Below are 27,766 nucleotides of genomic sequence, written 5' to 3'. Positions count from 1 at the left end.
TTCCCATCAGCAGTCAGTGAAAGTTCCTGTTGCTCCGGAGTCTCACCCACATTTGGTGTTGTCAGTATTTTGCATTTTGGCTAGTCTAATAGGTATGTCATGTCCTGGTATCTTGTTTTAATTTGCATTCCCCTGATGACGTGATGTATTATTTTATATGCTTATTGGTCATTTGTATATCTTATTTGGTAAGATTTCTGTTCAGGTCTTTGGCCCCTTTTAAAAAAAATCAGGCTGTTTGTTTTCATATCGCTGAGTTTTAAGTTCTTTGTGTGTTTTAGAAAATAGTCCTTTTTCAGATAAGCCTTTTGTAAGTATTGTCTCCCAGCCTATGGCTTATCTACTCATTCTCTTGAGAATTTATTTTGAATAATAAATATTGCTTGGATGAGATACATGTATGAAAAACCCTTAATCATTTTGCATGCTTATAAAGGTGACCCTAATAGATTTGGCTTAAAAAAAAAAAGTTGAAGTAATTAAACACATTTAGTAATTATTCCTCAGGGTCTGACAAAGTATTGTGAGCAAGCTTGTAAAGATCACTTAAGGAGCTGTGTTGTGGTAGTCACAAATACATTTCTGTACATTCTTAGAGATAAGCACTGTCCCAATGTTGTGTAAATGAGTACTTGGAGTTCAAACTTCTAGGCTGCATTTCATGTGGGATCAGAAAGTACTATTTCTCCAACCTTAACAGTGGGAGTAAAGCTGACATACTCAGAGTACCATGTGTCATGACTGAGAAGGTAAGGTGGCTGTAGTGACACTAGGAGTAAAGATGCGAAAGAATAAAATGGCTTTGTGACCTGTTAAAGATGATAGAGATTATATTTAGAGTGATTTTGTTTCCAGATTCTTTTTATTGTTATCTTTTACTTGAGGTCATCTGTTGTTTGCAATTGCCTGATTTTGACATATGTGGCACATTCTCAGAATGTATTGTTTTTCACTAGGTAATGGGACCTGATACTTAAGGACTTCTTGTATGTAGGATATGTGTATGTGCTGAGAGTGGATCCCTGACATTATGAAAGTTTACTGGGGAGACACAATACATTCAGAGCCCTCTTTTATACTTCATTTTTAAAGTCTCATTTTGAAATGCTGTTGTTCATTAAGACACCCTTTGGAGAACTTAATTTTTTTTTTTTCCTTTAGAGAACTTTAAATTGTTGAATCAAACATTTAATTGTACTTTTGTTGTTATATAGGATATTGTACCTGTGGATGCTTCTTACGAAGTAAAAGAATTGTATGTGCCTGAAAATAAACTCCATCTGGCAAAAACAGATGCAGAAACATTACCAGCATTGAAAATTAATAAAGTAAGTGCTTTGTTGCTTTTCATACCAAGTGATTTAACCTTATATATAGTTTTTATCTGTAAAATTTGTTTTATAGCTAGTGTGAGGGCATGGGTGATGGTGGTAGGGGGCATAGTTGTGGCTTATGTCACAATTTCCTGGCATGGGAAATGTATTTAATTTGTGAAACAATATTCCCCAAATATCATGGCTTTGATTTGGTTTTAGTCATAATATTGACCTTTCTTTTTTTTTTTTTTTTTTTTTAAGTGCAGGGGAGAGGGAGAGAAAAATCTTAAACAGGCTCCATACCCATCATGTAGCCCGAAGTGGGACTTACTCATGACCATGAAATCATGACCTAAGCTGAAATCGAGTCAGAAGGTTATCTGAGCCACCCCCAGTATTTACCTATTTTGAAATAGCAAAGGCTAAAGATTGTGTAAAATTTTTAGGCTTATCAGAAAGAATGGTTTCTTAAAGCTTCAAAATATTATAAATATAATTAAAATGAACATTTTTCCCTCCAAACATGTTTTATAATCCTGTCAAAACCCTGAATTTCTTTTTTAAGAGTAATTCTGTATATATTTTAGTTCCAATGTCATTGATTGTCCCCCCCCACCAGCTTCCCCACCCAAAAAGAACTATTGAGTTAAACTAGATATGAAGACAAGGGAAACTATAATTTACCATTTTCAAGTATTAGAGAATTTTAAGCTTTATCATTTAGACGTACTTTAAAAAGGGGGGAAATTAAGGACTAAGATTCTGGATCAGAAGTTGAATTTTCCAGACTTTCTTTTAGTTAGTAAAAATCCACCAAATCTTAAAGGGAGGAGGAAAAGAAAAAAATGCCCACCAACAAACTTCTAGGCTTAGAGAAAGCCACTGTTAAGTGGCTTTTTAAGTGGCTTTTCAAATCCCTGATTAGAAGTAGATTACTTGATGTACTTTCTGTCATTGGGTCTCTGACCAGAAGCTAAGACATGCTGGGGGAGCAGAGAGGGAGAGTTGGACAGCAGAACCATTCAGAAACATGATTGTTGCAAAGGAACAGATGTTGTCACTGACATACTTTGCATGGAATGAACACACATACATGGACAGAGAGAGAGAGAATATGAGAATGAATGAATATGAATCCGGATCAAACTCTGCAACCCAGAAATGTAGTAGCTCTGGTATAATATAGTGGTTTGTTTTTTTGCATGGCAGTATGAGAAGTAATTAATGAAGAAAATCATCTTAAAGTCAAATAGTGTATTAGTGTGGGATGCCATAACAAATACTATACACTAGGTGGCTTAAACAACAAAAATTACTCTTCTCAAAGTTATAGAGGTTGAAAGTCTAAGATCAAGGTGCTGGCTGATGCAGTTCCTGGTGAGACTGTCTTCCTGGCTTGCTGACAACCGCTTATTCTCTGTGTTCTCACAGAGTGGAGAGAGCGAGATCTGGTGTCTCTTCCTCTTCCTATGATGGCACTAGACCTATTGGATTAGAGCCCCACCCTTAGGACTTCATTTAACCTTGCTGCATCCTCATAGGCCACATCTTCAGATATAGTCACATTGGGGATTAGGTTTTCAACATATGAATTTGAGGGGGACACACACATTTAATTCATAACATATACCATCTAAAATTGGATTCCAGTGGAGACAAATAATGGCCATTGTCTAAGGCTTAGGAATAATTGACAAGAGGAAAGCTTGAAAGTAAGTGAAACAGTTTGGTCTTTGTATACGATTTTTCCTGTGACTTGAAGGAGGGGAATACCTGTTATTTGAATGTGAAGTGGAATACCCTGGACAATATACTTTGGGAATACAGAGTAAGCTACATTTTACTGCACGCTACTTGGCCAGCTGCTTCCTCTTTTCTCATTTGAGAACCACTGATGCATGCTTGTGTGCACGTGTGCACACACACAATATATGCACACACATATTCAGTTAAAAAATGAGCATATCCATCTTATGTTAATGATACGTAGTCCATCAATTCCTTAATGTTCTGGTAGGAGATGGTAGATATCTTAAAGATAAGAAATGATAGAATTTTTGTGAGATGAGGGGTACTCTTGCCATTGGTGAAACACTTGTTTTGGTAGATATTTTTATGTAAAGTTTGTTTTAAGGCAGTAGTTATCAAAGTCTAATTTCCAGACCATCTTTGTTAGCATTTTCTGGGGACCTATTAAGAATACAAATTCTTGGGCCCAGAGCAAAATGATTGAAATAGAATCTGTGAAAATGGAACAATCTTTATATTAATAAAGGCCTTCTCAGGGTTTCTTATAGCATATTAAAGCTTGAGAACCACTAGTATAAGAGATGCTATTCTTATTAGAAATGCTTTGAAGCCTAATGTTATTTAATGCACATTTTCCTAGTGCCCTTAATCTTTATTAGGATTTGATAATCTGTAATCATTCTTGTGGTATTTGTTTCTGTTGCTTTAAAAATTAAACTCCTAGAGGTTATTACTGCTTTTGTTCATAAGTATATGAAGTAGAAAACTTTACGGTCTCGTTTACTAGGTGGATATGCAGTGGGTGCAGGTTTTGGCAGAAGGTTGGGCAACCCCACTGAATGGCTTTATGAGAGAGAGAGAATACTTGCAGTGCCTTCACTTTGATTGTCTTCTGGATGGTAAGACCATTTACATTATATAAGTACATTGAGCACAGAAGAGAAATTACACAGATAAATCACTTTATAAAAAGTAGTGGTGATGTCTTTAATGGAAGTAGCATCTTAAGACTAAGTTATAGTAGTACTGAATACTTTGTGAACTGTGAGATCTCTTTTTTCCCCCTGTTTCTTTTCCTGATTGTAGAGAGAAAAGGAAAACCTGGGGGTAGGGGTGAAAATGGATTTGAAAAGCAAATCTAGTTTCCTTATGATGTATCCACCGATCACTGTGAGAAGCCTATCTTTAAAAGTGCACATCTATTCTGAATTTTGCTCTACTGAGAGATCCATGCTTGAGTGTTCTAATAAGGAATCAGGGAATCCCAGTTAAGGAGTCCTGAAATAGATGGTTAAAGGGATGGTTCTTTTTCCTCTCTTAAAAACACTAAAAGAAAACTTGCCAAAGAAATTGATGTTTTGTATATTGTAATGACAGTTCATTACCTGAAACTTTTGTATACTGTTGGTAAGATTAGTTTATTACGTTAAAGAAAATGTTTTTACATGTCACAGAGCCCTACTAAATTGCTACCATGTTCTTCTGTTATGACTTCTGATATTCTGAAATCAATTTTAGAAATTATAATTCCTAATCATTCTTCTCAAGAAACTTTATCACAAGAACATTAGTGTTAAATATTGCTTTTTAAGTTTTCTTCCTTGGAACCAATGGTTAAGTTTTTGTACACTGCCTCCTTAGTCATGATTTAGTCTGGGTTTGATGCAAATCTCCCTATTAATTTTCCCTTTTCAACACTACCTTGTGGTGGTAACTTTAAAGCAGCCACACAGTTATCATTGGTTTTGTTGACATCTTCAGTCCAAAGAAGGCATGCCGTGACTTCCAAAAAAGTGTGCTTTTATTCAGTACATAAATAAGATCCACATATGAATTTGAGAGTGTATTTTATTTTTCTAAGCTGGGCAGAACAAGTAGAAAAAAAACAACTTTCAGAGCTTGAAAGGTTGGAAACTGAGAATGTGCTTTTTGTCTCACTAACCATACATTTTGGTTCAAATGGAGGCACTGATTACTTCCTTTGTTTCTTGGCCAGTAATTGCCAACATTCATTCAATTCTGATTAAAAAACAAGGAAATAAAAAAGACTTGTGTTTTTGTCCTCCTATCACAAGGAAACCCAAGTATCCCAGGTATACTCAAGTATACTTACCTTGCCACTCAAAATATAAGTATCAGAAAGGATTTACATTTTCCTGGAAAGTCTCTTAGACATAGTTCTTTGTCTTACTCGTATAGTGGAGGTGCTCAGTATATTTTTGGTGACATTAGGCTTAACCAGCTGATTTTTCCTTGTTAAACCGTTTCTTTTACTGCTGTGATTTTATACCAATTTTTTCTTTCTGAAGACTGTTTTCATGAAATGTTGTGAAAAGTACATTGCTACACAGTGTTGACGCTCTTAATTTTCACTGTTTTTTTTTTGTTTTTTTTTTTTAACCTATGGAGTTGTTTGTTCTCTCTTCTGATTTTCTGTGCCAGGTGCTGTCACCGGACCCATAAATCTTTCACTATTTGAAGAGTGTCCACTGAAGTGAAGGGTGGACATAAGTAAGGCTGTTGAGTAATCTAGGCTGTGTGCTTTATATTCTTTTGTGCCCTGCAGGGGGTGTCATTAACTTGTCAGTGCCTATAGTTCTGCCGGCTACTCATGAAGATAAAGAGAGGCTGGACGGCTGTACAGCATTTGCTCTGATGTATGAGGGCCGCCGTGTGGCTATTCTTCGCAACCCAGAGTTTTTTGAGCACAGGAAGGAGGAACGCTGTGCCAGACAGTGGGGAACAACATGCAAGAACCACCCTTACATCAAGGTCCTGAGCAAACTTGACCACATTTTAAGCTCAATTTGCCAGTAATGTTTGTGTTGAAGTGTGGACATTACCTGTATGTTGAGTATCCTGTTGGAATTGTTAGTATTTTGCAGAATGGATATTGGATCTTTGATTAGTGTGTTGAACACATGATCTTGTCATTTTGGCCCAGATAAATATTTGTTCAGTAAATCTTTTTTGTTTTAAGAGGGAAAAAAGGGGATGGCTGAGGGAGAGGGAAAGAAAATCCTAAGCTGGCTCCATGCCCATTGCAGAGGCTGATGTGGGACTTGATCTGATTCTTGAGATCATGATCTGAGCTGAAATCAAGAGTCAGATGCTTAACCAACTGAGCCACTCACGCACCTCTAGTAAATCTTTTTTAAACATCCTCTGTACATTAGGTACTGAGTTAGGTGCTACTTCTGGGAATATAGGGCTTATGTACACAGTGGGCACAGTCTTTATATGTTTGGAGCTTACTGTTTGGTGGGGAGCAGACATCATGTACTGTAGGCTTTGAGGGCAGGGTGCTTTGGGAGCCAGCGGCAGGGTGATTTTATCTAGTCTGGGCTTCTAATTGAATGTTGTGTGTCTGGTATGAAAGCATTGAAATCCAAATAATCTTTTCAAAGGGCCTCATATTTTTTGTGTTGTATTTGAAATGCTATCACTGAAGTAAAATTTTTGTTGTTTTAAAGTACACTCTGACCTTTGAAAGAAATTAAGTGAAATTTTAGTAGCTTTATCTAGAAAATTTTTATGACATCTGTTTAGATATGAGTGTGCTAAATCTCGTCTTGTGAAGGATAAAAAATGATAAACTTCTTAAAATAGGGAGATATATTGCTTTAGAAAATAGGAGTTTGAGTTAGTCATGGTGTCAGTCCTTCAATGTTAAAATTCTATTATTAAATAATATATAAATATATATATAAATATATAAAAATATATAAATATAAATAAATTTATTAAATAATAAATAAATAATTAAATAGCGTATAGTTTACAAAACATGATTAGTAATGTAAATTTTTTGAACCACATAGCAAGCCTATATAGTGGTTGTCATTTTCATCCTGTGCATAGAGACATTGAGACTTACTCGTGATCAATGTCTTGACTGAAATTATGCAGCTAATAGATGGGATGAGGGTCTGATTTGAATTTAGAACTTTGGCCTTCAAAGCCATCTCCCATAATCTGTAGTAGAGAGCAATTATTGGTGTATGTGCCACTTTTCTTTAGAGTAATCTGCAAGGCTTCTTAAGATAGTTAGTCCCTGGTGTGCAACTTTGAGGAGCCAGCAGAATTTTGATAGGAGGAAACTGTCCAGTTGGAGGGAGTTGGAGGAACAAAGACTCCATGCATTTGAGAGATGGCTGGTTGTTGAGTGGGAGAGAGGACTTTGGGAAGACAGAGGGCTTAGCATTCTACCCCTAGATCTTAAAATTTTGTTCAGTTACAATAATGTTTTACATGTATTTATGCTTCATGTGTTTCAAACCACATTTCTACTGTTTAGTCTTTCCAATGATCCTTGGAGGTAGAATCCTGAGGAGTCTTTAGGCTGGGTTCAATTTGCCCAGAACTGTAGAGGTGCCAGTTAGGAATCAGGATTAGAGTCTGTCCTAGGTCTTTTGTGCTGTTCTGCCTTGCTAGGAGTGGAGAGGTCACAGGCAGCCTTGGTGAGTATGAGTGAGTCACAAACAATATGTGGTGCTATAGGAAGCTTGGCCTGGGGTTCTTGTGCAGGGTGTCCCCAGCTCACTCCACTTGCACCAATACTGTCTAAGCTCTCGAGGTCTTCAGCCTAGATGGACACAGTCATGTCCCAGCTGTAATCCTACTTCCTCATGCCCACTGTAGTCTGTTTTCCTTGGAGCAACCAGAGTGAGCCTTTAAAAAATATATATATCTGAGCATATCACTCCACCTTTTCAAACTCTCCAGTGGTTGCTCATTGTAATTAGAATAAAATCCAAGTGCCTTACTATGGCCTGCTTATTCATGGTCTCTCTTACTCTATCTCTGCTCCTCTTTCCACTCAAGGACAAAAGCTCCAGGACTTTGTTTCTGCTTCAGGACTTTTTACTTGCTGCCCCTCTGCCTGAAATATTTTATCTCCGTTGCTGGATCTTTTTAGTCATTTCAGGTTCAAAGCCACCCTCCTCAGAGAGATCTTTGTTGACTCCTTTTTCCTAAATGGCATTCAAGCTGCTCCCTGGGTGTTGTGCTCCACTGCCTGGTTGTTTCCTCTGCAGCACTCATCACTAGCTGACGCTTTTCTGATTTCTACTCAGTCTGTCCCACTAGAATGCAAGCTCTGTTAGAGGAAGATCTTTCTCCTATTTGCTGCTGCATTCCCCAGTGCCTAGCGCAGACCCTGGCATGTACCAGTTACTTGATACTTATTGAATGAATGGTTTGATGGACAGGGAAGGACTTTCTAGCAAGCAAGACCAGATAGGGAGGGACTACAGCAACCTAGGTATATTATTAGCATATAAACTGAAGCAGGGGAGTGGGGGGCAGGGGAAGGGTGAGCTTGAGCTGTGCTACATAGAAATGAACAGGTCCCAGAGGTAACATCCATCCTCTCAAATGCAGGGAAAGAACATGAGTGAAGCTGTGGGAAATTTGAGGTGGTGTGAGATCAGAAGGTATGAACTTGTGTCCATTAGCATACAACAACAATGAAAGAGAATGTGTTTGTTACTTAACGATCATGATTATTCATGTTGGTTTTGTTTGCCTTTCATATATAAATATCATAGTTGAATCACAAAGCCCTCTGAGACTTATAAAATACATTCTAATTTTAAAGCATCTCTAATCCCAATTCAGTTGATAAACCAAACTGAGTTGATAAACCAAGTTGATAAACTAAGATTTACCATTGGTCTTAAGATAGTAGTAATTTACAACTAACTATAAATAGCTTGTATGAGAGATGTTCTTACTTATTTTGATCTTGGTTTCTGTTTAAAAAATTTCTTTCTAAAAAAAATTTTTTCTTATTCCTCCATTAGATGGTTATGGAACAAGGAGATTGGCTGATTGGAGGAGATCTTCAGGTCTTGGACAGAATTTACTGGAATGATGGTCTTGATCAATATCGTTTCACTCCTACTGAGCTAAAGCAAAAGTTTAAAGATATGAATGCTGGTAAGACATGGATTTAATTATCTAACATGGGACTACTTGGAATCTTTTCTTGATGGGGATGTTCTAGAAGAATTTTTCTATTTGCTTAAAAGAGAATATTGAAGAAAGATAAATGTAGCTGTGGAATATGTTGGAGAGGTAGTTGATCTAGACCTGCCTGGCCAGTTTTATTATATTGGTGTAATTTGATCTAATGTGATTTTGTATACTGTGTGGGAGATGGTTGCCAATAACAAACTGACGTTTTATTTGTGTATTAACTCATATGCTAAAGCTGAATAGAACTATGGAAGAGAAATTATTGGAGTAATTCACTAGTGTGCTGTATATTTCAGAACTCTTATGAGTTTAATGTATCACTGCAGAAAATAATAGAATAATAATATCAGTTTGCTATTCATTCAACAAATGTTTGGTGTGCATCTTTATGCCAGGATGCCGAGTCCTGGGGATCCATAAATAAATAAGACAGGAGGTTATGGTGTAGAAGAGAAAGACATTAAACAGATAACAGGAAAAATTGTTGAAGAGTAGGTTAATAATGTTTTCAGATTTCTGGATTAGGATAAAATGGAGTTGTACAAGTAGAGTCTATATAGATGCTGTTCTTAATATTGTTTAATAAAATACTCCAGGATGGGATTTTTATTAGTCCGACAGTTTGCGATTACCAGATCTTTCACCCAGAGGTAGGTAAATGATGTATTTACACTGGTGCACCCACACTAAGAAATCCAAGTTTCTGTGTCAGGGACTAGCATTTACTATAGAGTTTGGGAGGCTTTTTTAAGGTGGGAAGAATTTGAAAGATCCTGCAATCATGCAACCAATTAATTCTCACCTACTACAGAAATGGTTAAGCCCTAAGCATTGGTGCTGCTTTTAAAAAATATTTTCTGTGTAGAAATGGAGTGGGCATGGCCAAGAAAAGTCTGTTAATGTGGTTGCTTTTTAAGGAACTAGCTGGCTACCCAGCCATATTTGTTAACCAGAAACCCCCTTCCCAGGTGACTACAGAACCTGGTCAAGAACACTCGTTTCATGAGTTGTGTCTAGCTTCTGTGAACTCCAGATCCTGATAGTCATTTAGTGTGCACACTGTCCCCTGCTTCACGACCTAGAAATCATGTGGTTGTGGAGAAATTACTTCCTTTGTAAGGCTCATTTATTCCAGTTGTAAAAATGAGGACAGTAGTAGTACTTAAAGAATAATGTTTTATTTTAAAAAGCGAAGTGAAGGGGGTGCCTGGCTGGCTCAGTTGGTTAAGTATCTGACTCTTAATTTTGGCTCCTGTCATGATCTCCAGGTTGTGGGATTGAGCCCCACATCAGGCTCTGCACTAAGTGTGGAGCCTGCTTAGGATTCTTTCTCTCCCTCTCTCTACCCCCCCCCCCCCCCCCCCCCGCCGCCACATGCTTACTTGCATGCATGCTCTCTTTCTCTCTCAGAAAAACAAACAAACAAAAAAACGAAATGAAGTAAGTTGTGTAAGGTGCTGTAAATGGCACCTGGTCCATAGTAAGAGGTTAACATGTCGTAATTTCTGAGTCTGAAGCTAGTCTCACCTGTATTTGTGTAAAGGGTAGAGTACTTTGCTGATATTTGAAATAAGAGCTTAAAATAGGTCAGGAACTAGCAGCCACACACTGTTCAGAGCTGTGCAGTTCCCACCCAGCTTGCCTCATTTATTCAGTTTCTGCTTCGCCGGTGAACAGTATCTGAATGTAGGACTCCTGTCCCTCTGTCCCTCCTTAATGTCGCTCATCTCTGGATTTGAAGCATAGCTTAAACTATTTGTGCAGGAGTTTCTCTGAATGCTACATGTGGTGCCTGCCTATTTATACTACAGTGTGTTTTCTTTTTTGCTAAGATGTTTTGGACCCAGTCAGAGGGGAGTATATCATGATTGCTGTAAGTTGGTGAGAACACCTCATTCTCTTTTGCCAGCAGTGTACGGGTCCTAGTGTAAGTTTTGCCCATTGAATTGTAAGAGAGGGGGGCTTCTAGAAGAGGGTCTTCTTCTTGAGAAGAAACTGGCTTAGGACAAAAAGTTGTCTTTTCTTATCATTTTTCTTCCTGCTTTGGATGCTGTCATGGAAGGCTACAGTGTTTGGAGCTCTGGTGACTATCTATGAGAATCCATGAGAATCTTACCCTGTCTGAATTTCTGATCCAGTTCTAGAATTCCCTATATCCAGATTTCTTATTCAAAGACTTAATGTATGTTTGAATTGTTTAAGACACTTCTAGTTGTATCTTATTTCATTTGCAACCAGAGTAATCTGATGGTTTAATACATAGAGGTTTTTGCCTTTTTTTTTTTTCTGGTGAACAAGAACATGTTTGATGGAAGATGTGCTGAGACCACCTCATTTACTTTAATTTTTTGCCAAAATTTAAATTCATAACTGTAATTCATGTTAGTAAATTAATTGTTGGCACTGGTGAGGAGTCTTATCAAGGAATTATGCATAATTGGAATCTTTAATATTACATCTGTTTTTGACTCTTCTTTGGGAGCCAAACATTTTAAATCATTTAGAGAATTTGTTGCATAATGAGTGATTGCAACTTTGTTTAAAGTAGCTGAGAGCCAGTTATCCTTACATCAGACAACAAAGATTGTGGAATATTATTTTGTTTACTTTTCCATTTTAGACTAAGGCAAATAAGCAACAGACCCAGAAGTTTCCTTTGTAGTTCTTTTTCCCTTTTTTAGGAGGGCCATTAGTAAGTCCTCTGCTTGGAGTCTTCTGCTTTCTGGTACATAGTTCAAGGAGAGAAAACAGACTATTTTTTCTTTTACCTGGGGTTTCTTTTCCTACCTTTTCCTCTTTTTCCTCCCCTCCCCTTTTCTTTTTTTAAGATTTTATTTATTTTAGAGAGAGAGAGAGAGAGCACGTGCATGGGTGCGCAAGCATGAGCAGCAGGAGGCAGGGACAGAGGGAGAAGCAAACTCCCCACCGAGTAGGGAGCCCAATGTCGGCCTCCATCCCAGGATGCTAGTAGGATCATGACCTGAGCTGAAAGGCAGATACTTAAGTGATTGAACCACCACCTTGTCATTGAACAAGAATTTTGATTACCTGATGTGAGCTGTTGTCTTATGCTCATTAGTATGATCACTTTTGCTATTCTGAGACTGTTCTGTAGCTGGAAGGATTCGGCAGTCTTTAATAGCCACCTCAGTGATTGCAAGGTGACACTGTTCCAGAGGGCAGGTTCTTTGAATCACTGATGGTTGGCTACTATCCTGGAGAAGGATAGGTTTCACTTAAGCCACGTAAGAACCAGTTAGTATTTATTACACACAGAATACTGCTATTTTGCTGGACTACCAAGGGGAAAGTTGACATAACTTCTTTCAGGCTAATACTAGTATCAGATTTGAAGAAATCTGAGAAAGCTTTGTAGAGTTAACTACAGACTACATTTTATTTTTTACTTTTTTTTTTTTTTTTAAAGATTTTATTTTCATGAGAGACACAGAGAGAGGCAGAGACACAGGCAGAGGGAGAAGCAGGCTCCATTCAGGGAGCCTGATGTGGGACTCGATCCCGGGACTCCAGGATCGCGCTCACGCCCTGGACTGAAGGCAGGCGCTAAACCTCTGAGCTACCCAGGGATCCCCCTATTTTTCTTTTAAAAAGATTTATTTATTTATTTTAGAGAGAAGGAGAGAAAGAGAGTATGTGGGGGTTGGGGGAAGGGAGAGAGAACCTTAAGCAGACTCCCTGCTGAGTGTGGAGCCCGACATGGAACTCGATTTCATGATCCTGAGATCATGTCTGAGCCGAAGTCAAGAGTCAGATGCTTAACCAACTGAGCCACCCAGACGCCTCTACCTACAATCTACATCTTAATGAATGGATGGAGACATTAGAATGATGTTTTGGGTAGAGTTGAGAATGATACATGAGAAGGCTGAAGCAGAAGCAGATAGTCTCTGTAGGCACTAAACTTTCTTGAGCACAAATAACAGAGAGCTGAAGATACTGTAATCCAAAGTGTGGGCAACTTATGTCAGTCTGATCAAGGCTCTCAACAGAATTTAACAAAGCGAGTCTTTGAAGAAGGGTGGCAGGGTTAAGGGAACCTGAAAGGAATGTTGAAACCACGTTGTGTTACCACTCCTGAGGGCTCTGGAAGGAGAAAATATTTCTGAAGCTGGATCCGAGATACTGGAGCTGTGAGGAGGGGCAGTGACTGGAAGCTGGCTGTAGGGGCTTGGAAGGATGGCCAGAATCACAGTGCTAAAGAAGGATGATGCTACTGGGGCAAGAACTCCCCCCAGCTTTCTCTATTCTTTGGTTGCCTGCTAATGTTTCCCACATGCTGGAGGCAGGAGCACAGCTCCTCTCCACTATCTCCCCCTAAACCCTGACACACACAGACACAAGACAGAATAGACAGGAGGGGGGATGCCTGGGTGGCTCAGTGGTTGATTGTTTGCCTTTGGCTTAGGGCCTGATGCCGGGGTCTGGGATCGAGTCCCACGTCGGGCTCCTTGCAGGAAGCCTGCTTGTGCTTTGCCCATGTGTCTGCCTCTCTCTCTCTCTGTGTGTCTCATGAATAAATAAATAAAATCTTAAAAAATAAAAAAAAAGGAATAGACAGGAGGAGAATAGAGAACAAGCAGCACAGAGCTCAGTTGACAAAAAGCTTCATATTCAGCATTATTTTTTTAACCACAATTTGAAAGCATTTCTAGGCTTAAGAATGGAAATCAATTTATTGCTCCCATACTTTGGGGTTGTAAGAGTACCAGTTTGTGAAAAATGCCAATTAATATGTTCATATTTACTCAAATGACCTGTCTTATTGATTTCTTTTCCCCCCTCATAAGCAGCTTAAGTAAAAGAAAGACCAGTAATTTATGACCGTCCAGAGGAAGGAGAGGAAATCAAACTCTTTGTTACTTCCAGCTCTCTCTCTTTTTTTTTTTTTTTTTTTTTTTTTTTTTTTTTTTTTTTATAACAAACTTTTATTTATTTTTTTTAATTTTTATTTTTATGATAGGCACACAGTGAGAGAGTGAGAGAGGCAGAGACACAGGCAGAGGCAGAAGCAGGCTCCATGCACCGGGAGCCCGACGTGGGATTCGATCCCGGGTCTCCAGGATCGCGCCCTGGGCCAAAGGCAGGCGCCAAACCGCTGCGCCACCCAGGGATCCCCTACTTCCAGCTCTCTTTAAAAAAAAACAAAAAACAAAAAAAACTCCCACCAAAGACAAACATTTAAACCACCACCTTTCCTAATAGCTCTAGAACTGTTGTACTCTAGTACTCTTATTCAGCTACTATGTTGACTTCGAGAAGATCAGAAATGCCAGGTACTAGAGCTTTGGGTTGGATAAAGTGGCAGATAATAAAGTTTGGGTGGGACTGGGAGATGAGACTTATTAATTACTACTGTACATAGGACAGTTTTACAGAGAAGAAGTTGAAACGGGGGGAACAGGGAAATGTAACTCTGATTTAGTGGTTGGAATGCATACCAAGGCTCTGACTTTATGCACAGCAAAGCATAGTTCTGAGAGATCTGGGGGAAGGGGGACTAAAAGTCAGGAGCACTTTCCTGCTCCTCACCTTATTGTTGATTGGAACAGCCCTCCCTTGAGAGCTGAAGTTGTCTATGGGCACTCGGCTGAGAAGCTGCAGAGCAGGGTCCGAGCCAGGTTCTTTGCGCCATGGCACAGCAATGTTTGCTGGCAGTGATGTGCGCTTAGGCAACCCACGTCCTGCATGAATCCAGGGAACTCAGTGCTCATCCTTTTCCCACCACTGGAAGAGCTAATGGTTGCCATTTCCTTCCCCTGTCACAAAATCAGCACATGCTCAGGAGAACTTTTCTCCTTTTCTTCTTCCTCTCCCATCTTCTGGAAGGAAAGATACTAGACCATACTTGTTTCCATAGTGTGTTGGCTTTTGGACTAGAGGGAAAGGAACAGAACCTGCATTATTGGGTTGTCTTTTTACTTAGACATGAAATATAGAAGGAGTAGGGTTTGGTGGTTAGACCTGCATTTGGCTTGAGTAATAGTGAAGGTGGAAGGATTGAGGGAATGAGGACAGTAATGAGCAATATATATTGCAATGCTTTCAGTCATAAGTCGCTATAACTGATGAATTGGACGGTAAGGATTAGAGATGCAGCTAACAGAAGCCATCTGTATGTGCGTAGTAATTGAATCCAGGTGAACGAATGAGTTTCCTGAATGAATCCATGAGGAACTTCCTAGAACTCAGAAATGAACCTATTGCTCCAAGAGGACCACAAGATGTCAGAAACAGGTGATTGACCCAGAATGGCCAAGCAGAGTATAAAATGTCATACACATATGATTACAAGTGTGTAAAAACATATGTATGAGGAGAAAACCAGGAGATTGTGCAGAACAACCCAAACCAGCAATGTTAGGATAGTGCATTGTGGGTAATCTCATCCCCTCTCCCAAATTTCTTCAGCGTTTCATGGTTTTTACTTAAAAGGGTAAAGAGGAAGATAAAATAGAAAAGGCTAGTGCCAGGGTTAGCAGGCCCTGAAGCTATGAAGACTGTGGGTTGGTGTTTGTTGTCAGGGGCAGTGGAGAGGACAGGAAGGTACCTGCTGCATTTGGCAGGGGTCTCATACTCATGAAGTAATGTGGGAAGGAATTGGTTGAGGGATTGAATAGAGTCCCATTCTTCTATCACTTGATCCTTCCACTGTTACTAGACTTACCTTCTGAAAACAAAGATGCAGTCATATCCTGTTGGCATTGAAGGACATATATTCCTTTGATCACACATTTATCCTCTGATTAGTGAATGCTTATTTCTCCTCCTCTGACTATAGATTGTAAGCTCCTGGGGGCGGGACCATTTTTACTGTTGTCACCTCAGGGCAGCATATCTAAAACAGCATTTCCATTCTGTCCCAAATTGGTTTCTTCCCTGCCTCATCCTGCTCTGGGGGCTGCATGGAGTCTGGATGGAAGAGGGGGCCGGTTCATAGCCAAGACTAGTGAAGAAGTGATAAAGGTTGATGTATGCACCAGTAGTGGAGCAAGTGGAGCTGAGATGTAGGGACAGGGTGATTCACTGCACATGGAGGTTGAGGGAGGGAACCGAGTGCAAGGCCCTGAGGTGGATAATGGCGTTGTGCACTCAGAGGGGGCTGGAAGAGGCCCAGAGACCAGCAGGGAGGCTGGCAAGAGTAGAGACGCAGATGCCCATGCAGTGCTAGAAGGCAGCTGGGGAGTCTGTCTGGAGCTTAGGGGAGAGCTTTGGTCAGAGGACACAGATTTAGGAGACACTAACATACAGCCGTGCTTGGTGACCTCAGACATGGAGGTATGGGATGAGGAGAGGTCTGAGGGAGGGTGTATGCATGTCTTCACTGTTGCCATGGTGTGGGACCTTATTCACCAGCCTATAGATTGTGGTCTGTCAGAGGAGCCTGTCCATATCCGGGGGTAGCGGGGTGGAGAGATAAATTAAGTATGTGGAATGGATGGTAGAATTGGTGGAAGTTTTATTTTATGTGGAAATGGGGGAACATGTTCCTCAGCAGCAGGCTTTGGTTTTGCCTTCTCCACTTGCTGTGCTCTGCCCCACCTCAATCCTGCACAGTCCTGTGGAGACTGATTTTCTGTAAAACATGACTGCATGACTGATTCACTTACAGCCTCTGTTTTGTACACAGTGTCCTTCCTAACCTGGCATTCAAAATTCTACATAATAATCTCGTGCCAGGTTTTGGATCCATCTTTGACAAAATGGATGATTCTCTGTTCCCCGGATACATCTCTGCTTTCCTGCCTTCACACTTTTTCTTACACCAACCCACTTGGTTGCAGTGCTCTTTTGACTTCTGTCAGCCACATTTCATTTGTCTTTCAGAGGTTAGTAAACAACAGACTGTTTTTATAAATAAAGTTTTATTGAGGAACAGCCTTACTCAATGGTTATCCATTGTCTGTGGCTGTTTTACACCACTACATCAGGATTGGCATAGTTGTAACAGAAACCCCCGTGGCCTGCAAAGCTTAAAATATTCACTCTGGCTCTTTATGGAAAAAGTTTGCTTTTTATGCATGGTGTCAGCAGCTTCACAGTATACCCTGTAGAAGTCAAGATTATAGAATTCCTGGGGCACCTTGATGGCTCAGTGGTTGAGCATCTGCCTTTGGCTCAGGTCATGATCATGGGGTCCTAGGATCAAGTCCTGCATCGGGCTCCCTATGGGGAGCCTGCTTCTCCCTCTGCCTGTGTCTCTGCTTCTCTCTGTGTGTCTCTCATGAATAAATAAAGTCTTAAAAAAAAAAAAAAGATTCTAGAATTCCTGGTCTTTTCCCAGGAATATGGGGACAGAGAGCTAGAAAGAGATGGAAATCATAAATGTTAATATTAAATTTCAGTAATTTTGTAGATCATTTCCCATTTTCAAGCACAGTTGAAACCAAGGACTTAGGTAAAACAGTCTTAGACTAAGCTATAAGGAATTATAAGTGGAAAGACAAATATTTGACACTGATAGTGGTGTGACAAAGGGGAAATCACTGTCCTTTAGAAAGAGGATGAGGGTGTGAGGCTGTAAGTATTAGTGGCCCCAGGTCCATAGTGGCCCATAATTTTTCCATCCTTGCCAGAAAATTAATGGACAAAAATCTAGTAGTGATGCATATTAGGTTGTGTTAGCTGGGACAGCACCCTGGGACTGTAAGCTTCCAGTGGATCAGGTACTCTTATTACATTGTTCATCCATGTAAGTTCTCTAGTGGAGAAACCAGATGGTAGGGATGAAAATACAGTCTGGAACTAACAGTTAAAGCCATTTGTGTAGTTCATTGATAAATAGTTAAGAGGGATTAAGTAGAAGTTTAGGAAAGACTTGGTAATATTGGCAAGAAAAAAAATGGGCAGACTGATCAAATGGTCATTGGATTTCTGAGTAGAACTAATAAGGAAATATTTCTACTTGGAAGAAATTTTGGCAGGGAAATCCTTTATATGCTGCTAATGTGAACTTTTACTAAGTCATCCATCTTCACTTTATCTGTTAAATGTCCAGTGTGGAGCTAGATTAATTCTTTTTGGAAAGAAAGCCTACATAGATAAATTATTAGGATCTGTGAAATATGTGTATTTTAGACCATTTATTTTACATGTTTCCTTTTGCACATCCTGTCATATAAATAATCCTGCCAAATGGTGATTTTACAAAATCAGATTTGACCCGATTGAAGTCTAGGCACGTAGTCATCAAATACTTGAGATGTATCACCCAGGAGTCCTATTCAAAGCTAGACGCCTGTTCCTGATTAAGGGGGACAAAAGCTAATGAGCACAGAGCTAGCACGTTCTCATTTTGGAGATACTAGCTAAGTGTCAGTTTGTACCAGAGTGGACTTTGAGCCACCAGTAGAACAGTGGGTTCAGTTTCTTGCCAAGAATATTTAGATATCTTATCTTTTTTTTTTCTTTTCCTTTCTTTTCTCTATTTCTTTTTCTTCTTTTTTAAGAATTAAGGACCTTATAGAAGTGACTACAGTATGCATTTCACTATGCTGGGTATTTTATATTATCTTCATAACAATAACCGTAGTATCACCCCCATTTAAAAAATGTAGAAGGTGAAATTCAGTCCTTAAGGGCCAGAGTCCATGACTGGAAATTGGTATACTTATGATTTGAACCCATAAATAATCCTGTTCCAAAGCAATGCTTCTTTTGGTACCCTGCATGTGTCTTCTCTTTTAGAATTTGTTATAATGGAAAATTTCAAATTTACATTACTTGTAAGTAGAGATCATAGTATAATGAAGCCCTGTGTGCCTGTAGCCCAGCTCCAGTAGTTATTAACTTTTGGCTAATCTTGTTGCTTCTGTACCCCACTCCCAACCTCACCCCTGCATATGATTCTGACACAGAGCTCAAATCCCCTTTTTTCATCTAAATATTTCAGTACTTATCTCTTAAACATAGGGACTTAAAAAAGGACAGCCATGGTACCACTATTGCCCCTAAGTAACAATAATAATAATACTAATAGTCTTTTAATATAATCAGATAGCCATTCAGTGTTCAAATTTCTAATAATTTCATAGTAGTCATAGTTTTTTAATAGTTTGTTTGAATCAGGATCTAAATAAGGTTCACATATTGAATTTGCTTCATATATCTTTTGTCATAATTTTTCACTTTGCTTTTTAACTTTTTATTTTGAAATAGTTTTTAAATTTACAGAGAAATTATAAGGATAGGACCAAGAACTCCCATATATTCATCCAGAATCTATAGTTACTAACGTTGTATGTTATTTGCTTTCTCGTGCTCACTCTCTTTGAAAGCTGTAGACATGATGGGATACCTCATTACCCCTTAGTATGTCCACATGCATTTCCTAAAAGTAAGTTTCCTACCTAACCATAGTGTCCTCATCCAAGTCTGGAAAATAACATTGATATAACACAGTCTCACCAGTATATGCCATTCAGATCATGCTATTGTCCTAATAAGGTCCCTAATAGCACAACCAACAGCAGCAATCAGGTTTTTTCTTTGCTACCTTTCTTTTCTGGTTCAGGACTCAGTCATGCCTTGTCCTGTCTTGTCTTGTCTTGTCTTTTCTTTTCTTTTCTTCTTTCTTTTTTTTTTTTTTTTTAAGATTTTATTTATTTATTCATGAGAGACACAGAGAGAGGCAGAGACACAGGCAGAGGGAGAAGCAGGCTCCATGCAGGGATCCTGAAGTGGGACTCCATCCTAGGTCTCCAGGATTATGCCCTGGGCTGAAGGCAGTGCTAAACCGCTAAACCTCTGAGCCACCCGGGCTGCCCTCAGTCATGTCTTTTCATAGTCTACTTCAGTCTGGAAGGGTCATTTAGTCTTTATTATGTCGTTTATGATCTTGACATTTTCAAAGAGTCATTCTATCATTTACGTTGTTGAATGTCAGTTTGGATTTATCTGCTGTTTCCTCATGATTAGCTTCAGGCTACACATTTTTGTCAGAGATACTACTGGAAGCAGTTGTCATATTTGGTGTTTTACAATTTTGATTCATCCTGAACTTTTGTTTTAAGGTTAACTTTCTAAAAAAGTTTGCTATTGTCTCTTGTTTAAGATTGTGTTTGCCAGGATTTTCTGCTATAAAGTTAACAAATTACTTTGTACTTACTAAAAAGTATTTTGGGGAAGAGATTTTGAAACTATAAATATCCTGTTATCAAACTTATACCCACTAGTTTTAGCACATTGACGCCAGATGGTGATTTTTCTATTGTCATTCTTCCTATGTTTATTGTTGACCTTCTACCTACCAAAAGGTTGGTTTTCCCCCTTCTTTCCTTTGCTTTATTAATTTATTTTATTCTTTATCGACTCACAGATTCCTACTTTACTCAGTAGGTTACAGTTCATTACTATGATTATTTATGTTAGTGTTTAACTTGTCCTGGGTTGACCGTTGGGGCCAACCATAAGGTCAGACACTGGTTGCTATGTACTTTTGACATTTCCATCATTTTTTGAGCCCTTCCGTTCTTGATGATACACATTCTTTATGTTCTAGCACATGTTGTACTTCTCTTGCTCTAGCCTTAGAATCAGCCATTTTGCCAGTGGTATTTAGAATGTAAAATTTGTGCTTTTGTTTTGCTCGTTGTCGTGGTTAGTGGTTGCTTGTAGGATCTTTCAGTGGACAGAAGTAAGAAATGTGCATGTGTATACTCATACACACACTTAATGTACCAACACACACATTTATGTTTGTTCTTGTATCCTCTACATAGCTGAAAACTGTGAGCTCATGCTGATCCTTTCAGTCTTTTTTTTTTTTTTTTTTAAGATTTTGTTTATTTATTTACGAGAGACACAGAGAGGCAGAGACATAGGCAGAAGGATAATCAGGCTCCCTGCAGGGGAGCCTGATGTGGGACTTGATTCCAGGACCCCAGGATCATGACCTAAGCCGAAGGTAGATGCTCAACCACTGAGCCAGCCAGGTGTCCCTGATCCTTTCAGTCTTAATCCAGTACCACATAGTCTATTCTGACCTTTCTCCTTTCTGTAGTTATGCCTTCCATCCCCTACAGTTGAGAATCTTAGCTCCCAAAAAACCCCGAATCCCTGGTCAAGTAGACTGCCACAAATTTCCTCCTGTGGCCTTTAGTCATCATGATAGAAGAGGGTCAGAATTGAGAACAGATTGGGGAAGATGTTTGTACTATTTGGCTTAAAATTATTAGAGAGAAGAGTATCTTCCTCTCTCCTGAGTCAGGCTTGGATGACTATGGCATGATTCTATACCAGTTGTTAGCCGGGCAATAAAATACAGAACTCTTCTAACTGGGTTGTGACACTATACTGTGAAATTTCTCTATGACCTTAAAGACCCATGCTTTCTAAAAATGTTTCCCGATTAAACCCTGTGCAGGAGTAAAACCAGGGTGGTTAAGCAGAAGATACAGAGTTAACCAGTTTAATTAATCTTTGTTTGGGTAATAGCAATGGCTTTTGTAAGGGATAGTGTTGTTGCTAATCTGTAATCCAAAATCCAGACCTGGCATCACAAAACAACATGGAGTTCCAGTCAAACAAAGTAATCAGTATAAATGAGCATATTTGGATAGTAAGTAAATTTTTTAAAATATGGACTTCTTTACCTTTCTGTCTCTCTTTAATAAAGTAGTGTTTTAGGTCCTGTGGAGGGTTTGGCCTGGTGTGTAATTAAGGCACAGGGCAAGAAATTATATCCATTGTAAGCACTTGGACCAGGATGTTCGGACCAGAAAGTCTGGTGGTTATTCTTGTTCGCCATGAATGCAGAAAGCAGTTGTTGCAAATCCGTGACCATTCTATTACACATCCACAGACATGTAAGATTTGTAAAGTAAAAACATAGCAGAAGGATAGGATAAGTTGGCCTTGGAGTAAATGGTCAAAGCAGGGCATGTTTTTTACCAGTCTCTATGGACACGTATGTTTGCTTAATCCTAGGTATCAAACTTTAAGAAGAATTACTTGTCCTTTGGAAGGTAAGCTGTTAGAAATGTACTATTCTTGACTCTGGAAATTCTCTTTTCAGATGCTGTCTTTGCATTTCAATTACGCAATCCAGTGCACAATGGACATGCTTTGTTAATGCAGGATACCCATAAGCAACTTTTAGAGAGGGGCTATCGGCGCCCTGTCCTTCTCCTTCACCCTCTTGGTGGCTGGACAAAAGATGATGATGTTCCATTGATGTGGCGAATGAAGCAGCATGCTGCAGTGCTGGAGGAAGGAATCCTGAATCCTGAAACAACAGTGGTGGCCATCTTCCCATCTCCCATGATGTATGCTGGGCCAACTGAGGTAGACTGCTTTTAAGATTTTCACTGTAGCAGAGTTGAAACTATATTACTGACACAGCTAGTGTTGATTTTCCTCTGATCTGTTGATCTGTTCCAGACATTCAGCATGCCCAGAGTACTCTCATGCTCTTCTAGAATGTTCTTTAGAGGTGACCCCCCCAAAACTAGTCTTCTTGGGAATGGGAAGACAGGGAGAGGCTTCTCTTGCTGTTATTGTGGTTCTTAGTCCCAGTTTTGTGAGGGAGGGAACATTCCCTGCAGACAGAGGGGAAGGTATAGCAGAAGCACCTCTTAAAACTGTTGGCCCAGTTACAGACAGAGCTCTGATAGTACCCTCTTAGCCCTTTAACAAAGTACTGTCATTCTTCCTGAGATAGACTTGGTCTGATTTTTGCTGCTTCTGAATTTTGGAAGGGCCAAAGGTATTTCAGTGGGAAAGTAAGCTTAGTACCCTTTAAAAAACATTCAGAAGACATTTTTCATCTGTTCTTTTATGAAAGACTGGAGCATAATTAGAGTCAGGAAGTAAAATTACTTCTTGATATTGGGTGTGGAGAGGGTTCCGGAGTTTTATTTAGTGGTCAAAAAATGTTTTGAGATCTTTTTATGACCATATACATATTGAAGAGGACTTACTCAGGTTTTTGCTTCAAGAAGAGGTATTCAAGACATATTTGCTGAATAGATGAGTAAATCAATAAATGACCTAAAAAACAGTGTGTGGGAAATTCCTAGCCAGCTTCTTGTTGAATTTTCAAGATGAAGAATGGAATGTACATTATTATTGCATTCTTTTTCAGCCCTTAAAGGGAAATGAATTTATTTAAGTTTATTTGGGAGCAAACCCTCTTAAAAAGGATCTAAATAATTTCTATGTATTCTGTGATGTCTTCCTCCAAAGAAGTTAGGGAAATCCAAGTGTGTTTGGCTATTCTTCAGGCTCAAGCCTAAACATTTTTATTGGGGCTTAGTTGTAGTTGTGGGTTTGTAGACTCTTAGTTCTCTTTATCCAAGAAAAACAGGGAAAGAAAAAACAATAATAAAAAAAAACTGAAAGATTAAAATTATTTGACTCTTCTCTTAGATCCAGCCTAAATAATGCCTTGGAACTTCAGTGGGTAAAATTCCTCCTACCCTTCTTTGGTGGTATCACAGGTTCATGAGAATTAGGCAGGAGATCACCCTTTAAGTTTCCTAGAGACTACCACAACTTCTGTGTCAAAGAGGCGCTACATTGTTTTGGAGATAAAGTGACAAATTTTTAGTAGTTGTTCAAACTTTCCTTTGGTGCTGTCTTCATCATCATCATTTTAAAGGAATCGTTTGGTCCAAAATTCCCCAGATAAAATTATAGGATGAATGGTTTTTAAAGTAGGAGTGACCCAGGTGAGTTCAGGGTCAGGAATATGCCACCTAGAAAAGTAAAGAGATTTACCTTCCCAATTCAAGATATATCTTGTCATCTTTGTGTTTCATTTCTTACTTCCTATCTAAAAGGGGAAGAGATGATGTTCTAAGTAAACTAAAAATTGCTTTTAAAAAGGTAAGGATGAAAAAAATAAATTAAAAAAAAGGTAAGGATGAGAGGATAGATAAATAATAAAAATAGATGGCTCTGGTAAAACAGATTATGCTTTCTTGAGAGAACACCACAAAGGATTAAAGCATGCTGTTTTGTCTACATTGGAAAGATTCTTATATTTTCTAATTTCAGAACCAGTTATGTTTCTTAAGAAAGATTCAAAGGTGGGGATGCCTGGGTGGTTCAGTCGGTTAAGCATCTACCTTCAGCTCAGGGCATGATCTTAAGTCCTGGGACCGAACCTGAGTGCCCTGTCTGAGCCCGATGTGGGGCTCCCTGCTCAGTGGGGAGTCTGTCTCTCTCCCTATGCCCCTCCCCCTGCTTATGTGCATGCTCTCTCTCGCTTGCTTTCTCTCAAATAAATGAAATCTTTAAAAAAAATTCAAAGGTGAAGATACGTAATGGTGCCTTTGGAGTGCATTTTGGCTTCCTGGAAAGCTGTGTTCTTTGCAAGCATAGCTGACTAGTTGGTGAGCAGGCCACAGCAAGCCCTTCCTTGGTGTGAGATTTGATGCCTGTTGCTGCCCCCCAGGACATGGTCTGGTGAACACAATACAAGTCTGCTGTCAAGGAGTCAAAGCGTGGTTCCAGTTTGCCCCTCCCGCTGGTTTGTGATCTCAGATTTGGCTTCTTTAAATTTCTTTGAGTTATGTTTAAGTGCACGATAAATGGTTATTTAACTGGTGCACAAGGAGACTGAACTAAATATTCCTGAAAGGTCTGTTCCAGGGCATTTTCTAATCAGTCTTACTTTCTTTTAACTTCATTTTTAAGTATAGTATATGTGGGGAACAGGACGTATTTCATAGATGAATGGCTAAGTGGATTTCTCCCACTTGAACAATCATATAACCAGCATCCAGTCTTTATTTTTTATTTATTTATTTATTTTTTTGCATCCAGTCTTTAAAAAAAAAAAAAAAACCTTCATCCTAGAAGCTGTCCTTCCTGTCCTATTTCCTCCCTATTCTCCCCCAGTGGTCACCAGTATGCTCACTTCTCACATCATGGATCCAGTTTGCTTGTGCCAAAGTTTGGATACTCTGGGCAGCAGACGCTGAGAGCAAGATTAGAGTTCAGGAAATTTATTAGAGCCTTTGGGATCAATGCTTGTGGAAAAAGAGAGGAAGGGAGTGGGACTGGGCAGAGGGAAAAGTTAAGCTGTGATTCAGTCTTGGAGAAGCCTTAGTTGACCCTTCATGGAGTTCTGGAAAGGCACTCAGAAATGTTACATGTTACACAAGAAATAGGCATTTTTGCCCCTGTGTCGACCAGTGATTGGCTGCCCAGGGAATGGGCATGACCTTGGGCATTGCTGCTCTTTTCCACGGAGGCAGTTTCTAAAGAGGGCTGACAGCTGCTGGCTGTGTGCTGGCAGCAATCCTAGAGACTGGGGAATAGTCCTTTTTCCCTGGGGGGACCTGAGTGTTGTATCAGTGTCCAGCCCAGCCTTTTTATAACTGAAATCATACAGTAAATGCTTTTTTTGTGTCTGGCTTTTTTCACTTTACATTGTTTCTGGAACTCAGCCTCTTGTGTATAGTTATCATAGTTGGTCATACTCAGTACTGCCGTGTGTTCATCATGTGACTATACCAAATACTGTTGGTGAGTGTGTGGCAGTTTCCAGTGCTTTGCTAGTAAGGAAAGTGCTGGTATGATTTTAGTGCATATCTTTTCGTGGACATTTGTGTTAGGGGTAGCATTGCTGGGTTATGAGGTATGCATTTGTTGAGTTTTGGTTAAGTGCTGTCATTGGTTTTCTAATGTGGTTTTACCATTTTACTCTTCCAAGTGAGAAAATAAGTATTTCCTCACTTATACTTGATTATCTATCTATGTATCTATCTATCTATCTATCTATCTATCTATCTATCTATCTATTTATCATCTTTTTATTTATTTATTAAGAGAGAGTGCATGTGCTTATGAGTTACGGAGGGGTGGAGGGTGAGGGAGAGTCTCAAGCCAATTCCACATTAGGTGTGGTGCCCAACATGAGACTTGATCTCACCACCCTGAGATCGTGACTTGAGTGGAAACCAAGAGTCCAACACTTAATGAGCTGTGCCACCTGGGTACCCCTTTATTATCTTTTTCAATTCAGCCAGTTTGGTCCTTGAGCCTGACTATTTAGCCATGCATTTTATAATAATTTACTATTTCTTAACCAACCTCAAAAATGTTGTTACTGAACCAATTTCACTGAAGAGGAAGTAGAGAAGCAGTAAATGAGTTGTATTTATATGTAGTGATTGAGAAATAGAATATAATAATAGCTCATTTTCATTGAGTTTTTACTCTATCTGCCCAGCAATATTTCAAGGGTTTTTACATACATTAGCCAACTTCATCCTTACAATAACACTAAGAGGGTAGGTATGATTATGATTCTCAGTTTACAGATGAGGAAACAGAAGTAGATCTGTTAAAAAACTTGTTTCAGATCACAGAGTAGTCTAAATAGTTTGGCTCTGGGGCCATGTACTATAACTTCCACAGAAAATTTTTTTATCTTGCGGTATATTATATAAATAGGTTTTAAAATAAGTGGCGACATGTTTTGAAAATAGACTGGAAATAAATTCTTAAAATATCCTATAGGAGTTCCAAAATAGTGAGGTAGGATGGCCCTGGCTGGCATTCATTAGAGGAGGAACCTCTGTACAGTGGCTTTCAAACTTGTATTTTATTACAGCCTAGAATTGTGCATTGTGATACTCTTTGTTCATCTGTATTCTTGGTCTTTGTATTCTTATGATACCTGCCTCATGGTATTAGTAATACCTGCCAGTGTTTTTGTTGTTATGAGGGGTGGATAGGATGATGTAAATCATTTAACACATTGCCTAGTTGGTAGCAGAACATAGTGATGAATATCAACTGCCTTTACTAAAAAACAATAACAAACCACTTTGCTACAAGTTCTCAACACCCTTGGGGTTCTGTCCCCACATCAGGGGAGCTGCCTACACCTTAGGACTCTTGTTGTCTGTGTGAAGTTTTAGAATTTCAGTTTTGGCAGAGAGCCTGTGATGACCTCCTGAACAGACTTCATGTCAGAGCATGCATCCTTTGATTTGGAATGTCCGTAGGTGTTTGAGGTGAGGTAATATATAAAGAACATGAGAATAACCACCTTTTGAGTTCTTGGGTATGTGTCTGTCACACACTGAGTAGATTCTTTGCCTACATTGTATAACCTCATCCCCACAACAACTCAGTGAGACAGCTGTAATCCCTTTTTATAGAGATTACTGAAGCTCAGAGAGGCCAGGTCACAATGGTGGTTCATCAGAGAACATCAGAGCTGGGCAGTAAAGTGGTAAAAGCAGATTTTATTCAGGAACTGTCGCAGTGGGGGAAAAGAGACCTCAAGGTAAAACTGGGCTCAGTTCTGAATAGGATGTAGACAAGTGGGGATTGATAGCCAGTGGGCAGAGTGGGTGGTGGTGAGTTCTCAGTGGATAGAAAATCAACAGGCAGAAAACATCAGAAATTACAGGCAAAAGATGGTTGTGGTTAAACAGACCTCATAAAGGGACACCTGGGTGGCTCAGTGGTTGAGCATCTGCCTTCGGCTCAGGTGGTGATCCTGGGGTCCTGGGATCGAGTCCTGCATCGGGCCCCCCGCAGGGAGCCTGATTCTCCCCCTGCCTATGTCTCTGCCTCTGTGACTCTCATGAATAAATAAATAAAATCTTAAAAAACAAAAGAAAAGACCTCGCAGGATTCTTGCTGAAAGCAAGCCAGCTGATCAGATATCACTTTGGGGTTGTGGGTGGTGAAGAATTTGATCACATGTTGTGAGGATTGGGAGTTTCTGTGAACCTGACTTA

General features: G+C 39.4%; 1 protein-coding gene across 3 annotated transcripts in view; it reads left to right on the top strand.

The window, feature by feature from the left end:
* Positions 1-27,766, top strand: part of PAPSS1 (3'-phosphoadenosine 5'-phosphosulfate synthase 1) — a 185,037-nt gene that overhangs the window by 133,419 nt on the left and 23,852 nt on the right. For all 3 annotated transcript variants that reach the window (XM_041760016.1, XM_041760015.1, XM_041760014.1), the window contains 5 exons: positions 1,215-1,328; positions 3,853-3,964; positions 5,632-5,837; positions 8,870-9,005; positions 22,078-22,346. In XM_041760016.1, coding sequence (XP_041615950.1) covers positions 1,215-1,328; positions 3,853-3,964; positions 5,632-5,837; positions 8,870-9,005; positions 22,078-22,346 — 837 coding nt within the window. The remainder of the gene's footprint in view (positions 1-1,214; positions 1,329-3,852; positions 3,965-5,631; positions 5,838-8,869; positions 9,006-22,077; positions 22,347-27,766) is intronic.

The sequence above is a fragment of the Vulpes lagopus genome, chromosome 6 (genome assembly GCF_018345385.1).
Source record: "Vulpes lagopus strain Blue_001 chromosome 6, ASM1834538v1, whole genome shotgun sequence".
NCBI classification, from domain to species: Eukaryota; Metazoa; Chordata; class Mammalia; order Carnivora; family Canidae; genus Vulpes; species Vulpes lagopus.
The sequence above is the reverse complement of the archived record's forward strand: the minus strand, read 5'-3'. Positions and strand labels throughout refer to the sequence as shown.